We start from the raw sequence: 3,538 nt of genomic DNA, 5'->3' as shown, positions 1-3,538 counted from the left end.
AACCCAGGAGGCGGAGCTTGCAGTGAGCCGAGATCGCCGGCTCAGTGGCTCACGCCTGTAATCCCAGCACTTTGGGAGGCCGAGGCGGGCCCAGTTCAAGACCAGCCTGGCGAACATAGTGAAACCCCGTCTCTATGAAAAATACAAAAAAAATTAGCCGGGCGTGGTGGCACTTGCCTGTAGTCCCAGCTTATTCGGGAGGCTGAGGCAGGAGAATAGCTTGAACCTGGGAGGCGGACGTTGCAGTGAGCAGAGATCGCGCCACTGCACTCCAGGTTGGGTGACAGAGTGAGACTCCATCTCAATAAATTGATAAATAAAGCTGCTGCCCTGGCGCAGTGGCTCACGCCTGTAATCCCAGCACTTTGGGAGGCCGAGACGGGCGGATCACTTGAGGTCAGGAGTTTGAGACCAGCTTGGCCAACATGATAAAACCCCGTATCTACTAAAAATACAAAAATTAGCCAGGCGTTTTAGCTGGTGCCTGTAATATGAGCTACTCGGGAGGCTAAGGCCAGACAATTGTTTGAACCCAGGAGACGGAGGCTACAGTGAGCCACGATCGTGCCACTGCACTCCAGCCTGGGTGACAGAGTGAGACTCCATCTCAGAAAAAAATAAAAAAATAAAAAATAACGCCAGGCGCGGTGGCTCACGCCCGTAATCGCAGCACTTTGGGAGGCTGAGGCGGGCAGATCACCTGAGGTCAGGAGTTAGTGACCAGCCTGGCCAACATGGTGAAATCCCATCTCTACTAGAAAAACTAGAAAAATGAGCCAGGTGTGGGTGGGCGCCTGTAATCTCAGGTATGCAGGAGGCTGAGAAAGGAGAATAATTTGAACCAGGGAGAGGGAGGTTGCAGTAAGCAGAGATCGCACCACTGCACTCCAACCTGTGCAACAGAGCGAGACTCCATCTAAAAAAAATAATAAGAATAAAAATAAATACATTGGCCAGGCATGGTGTGTCACCTGAGGTCAGGAGTTCGAGACCAGCCTGACTAACATGGTGAAACTCCATCTCTACTAAAAATACAAAAATTAGCCAGGCGTGGTGGCACATGCCTGTAATCCCAGCTACTCGGGAGGCTGAGGGAGGAGAATCGCTTTAACTTGGGAGGCAGAGGTTGCCATGAGCCAAGATCGTGCCATTGCACTCCAGCCTGGGCAACAAGAGCGAAAATCCGTCTCAAATAAATAAATAAAAAATAAAGATGAAAAGTTGGTGGTGCTTATTCAAATTATTCAGGCCCTAGAAATTAGTACATTCAACAGGAAAGGTTTAAAAAGGAGGTTGAATTGATTAAGATAATAATCATAAGTGTGTAAAAAGTGCCTTTCTTTCTTATGCATAGGACACCATGAAGCAGCTGCCAGTCTTGGAACCTGGAGACAAGCCCAGGAAAGCAACATGGTCTGTAAGGAAGGATCCAGACACAGAAAAACATGAGTTTTTGTTTCATTTATAAGTAGTTTACTAACATATTTGATCATCAACAAAAAAGGGTAGAGACGAAACCGTCTGCAGTTGCTGGTAATTAGACTCAAACTGTCTGAGAAGGTCTTCAGAGGAAAGATAGGGGGGCAGTAATTATCACAGAGCAGATGTTGATTTTATTAAAAATCCATTTACCAGAAAGAGTAAGGCACTGACCATCTGGCATCGTCAGCTCCAATGCTGTGTCTTCCCCCGAGCTCTGACTCATTTTTAAGATTTTTAGGAAATTAGATTTGGATTAAACTGGCTTCACTGTTTCTTGGCTGTTTGTTCAACCAACCCTTTATTCAACAATTAGCATTGGCCTGATGGGGGCAGCTGCTGTGTGGGTGTGGGTGCTGTGTGGGAGGAAGAATTGTAAATAGTCTCTGTATACTGGGGACTACAGACTAAGCAGGTGATGGTGATGAAATGTGATCTGCTCTAAGGTAGGGCCCACAGAAGGCTGTAGAGAGGTGGCAGTTCTTCAACAGGACCTTGAAGGAGAGACTCCAGTCTGGCTTCCATGCATCTGTCTTGCTATGTACCCAGAATACAGCCAATCATGGCATTTCCTAGTTTAAAACCCTTTTGTGCCTCCCTATTGGTGTGGGGATAAAAATCAGACTCCTGGGCTGGGCACAGTGGCTCATGCCTGTAATCCCAGCACGTTGGGAGGCCAAGGCGGGTGGATCTCCTGAGGTCAGGAGTTCGAGACCAGCCTGACCAATATGGTGAAACCCCATCTCAACTACAAATACAAAAATTAGCCAGCGTTGTGGTATGTGACTGTAGTCCCAGCTACTAGGGAGGCTGAGACAGGAGAATTGCTTGAATCCGGGAGGCGGAGGTTGCAGTGAGCTGAGATCATGCCATTGTACTCCAGCATGGGCCACAGAGCAAGAATCCATCTCAAAAAAAAAATAAAAAAAATCAGACTCCTGGCCAGGCACAATGGCTCATGCCTATAATCCTAGCACTTTGGAAGGCTGAGGTGGGTGGATCACTTGAAGCCAGGAGTTTGAGACCAGTCTGGCCAACGTGGCAAAACCCCATCTCTACTAAAAATAGAAAGATTAGCCGGGCATGGTGGTGCATGCCTGTAATCCCGGCCACTCGGGAGGCTGAGGCAGGATTGCTTGAACCTGGGAGGTGGAGATTGCAGTGAGCTGAGATGGTGTCACTGCACTCCAGCCTGGGCAACAGAGAGAGGGAGACTCCGTCTCAAAAACAAACAAACAAAAAATTAGATTTCTTAAACTGGCCCAATGATCCCTGCAGAATATTTCTGCCTGTTTTTCCAACCTCAAATCCCATGACTTGTTCCTTTGTTCTCTTTCTCTTCTTTACTCTGCCCTGCACTGTTCCACTCAGGAGCTGCTCATGCTGGTCTCTCTGCCTGGACTGCTCTTTCCCTCCACCCTTTGTCCCTGTCTTTGCCCAGCTTATTTTATTTTATTTTTGAGACAAGGTCTTCCTCTGTGGCTAGCCACCCAGGCTGGAATGCAGTGGTACAATTGTGGCTCATTGTAGCCTCGACCTCCTGGCCTCAAGTAACCTTCCCATCTCCGTCTCCCAAGTAACTGGGACTATGGGTATGTACTACCATGCCCAGCTAATTTTTTTTTTTTTTTTTAAATAGAGACACAGTCTCTTTATGTTGCCCAGGCTGGTCTCAAATTCCTGGGCTCAGGTGATCTTCCCACTACAGCCTCCCAAAGTGCTGGGATTACAGGTGTGAGCCACCACACCTGGCCTGCCCAGCTAATTTCTACTCATACTTCAGATCTCTATCCAAATGGTGCTTCTTCAGGAAGCCTTCTCTGATCACCCTATCTCCCTGGCTCCTTATAGGGTGAGACCCTCCTAAGACATGCATGTCCTCATGCTATATATATTCTGTACTCCTTTCTACCACAATTGAAGTGAAACGGATAGTTGTGAAACTGTTTAATGTTTCTTTTCCCAACTAGTCTGTAAGGGCTATCAAGGCAGGGAATTTTTTGTAATATCCACCATCTCTGGATGGCTGTGTGCTTTTGGGATAAAGTACTCAACCTTT

At 47.5% G+C, this 3,538-nt stretch overlaps 1 protein-coding gene across 1 annotated transcript in view; it reads left to right on the top strand.

Annotated features, from left to right (window-relative positions):
* Positions 1–3,538, top strand: part of RABEPK (Rab9 effector protein with kelch motifs) — a 32,954-nt gene that overhangs the window by 1,464 nt on the left and 27,952 nt on the right. The window contains exon 2 of the mRNA XM_011931382.1: positions 1,355–1,413. Coding sequence (XP_011786772.1) covers positions 1,361–1,413 — 53 coding nt within the window. The 5' untranslated portion in view covers positions 1,355–1,360. The remainder of the gene's footprint in view (positions 1–1,354; positions 1,414–3,538) is intronic.

The sequence above is a fragment of the Colobus angolensis genome, unplaced genomic scaffold (genome assembly GCF_000951035.1).
Source record: "Colobus angolensis palliatus isolate OR3802 unplaced genomic scaffold, Cang.pa_1.0 Scaffold9, whole genome shotgun sequence".
Classification (NCBI taxonomy): domain Eukaryota; kingdom Metazoa; phylum Chordata; class Mammalia; order Primates; family Cercopithecidae; genus Colobus; species Colobus angolensis.
Note: the sequence above shows the minus strand (reverse complement) of the source record. Positions and strands in the feature narration are given on the sequence as shown.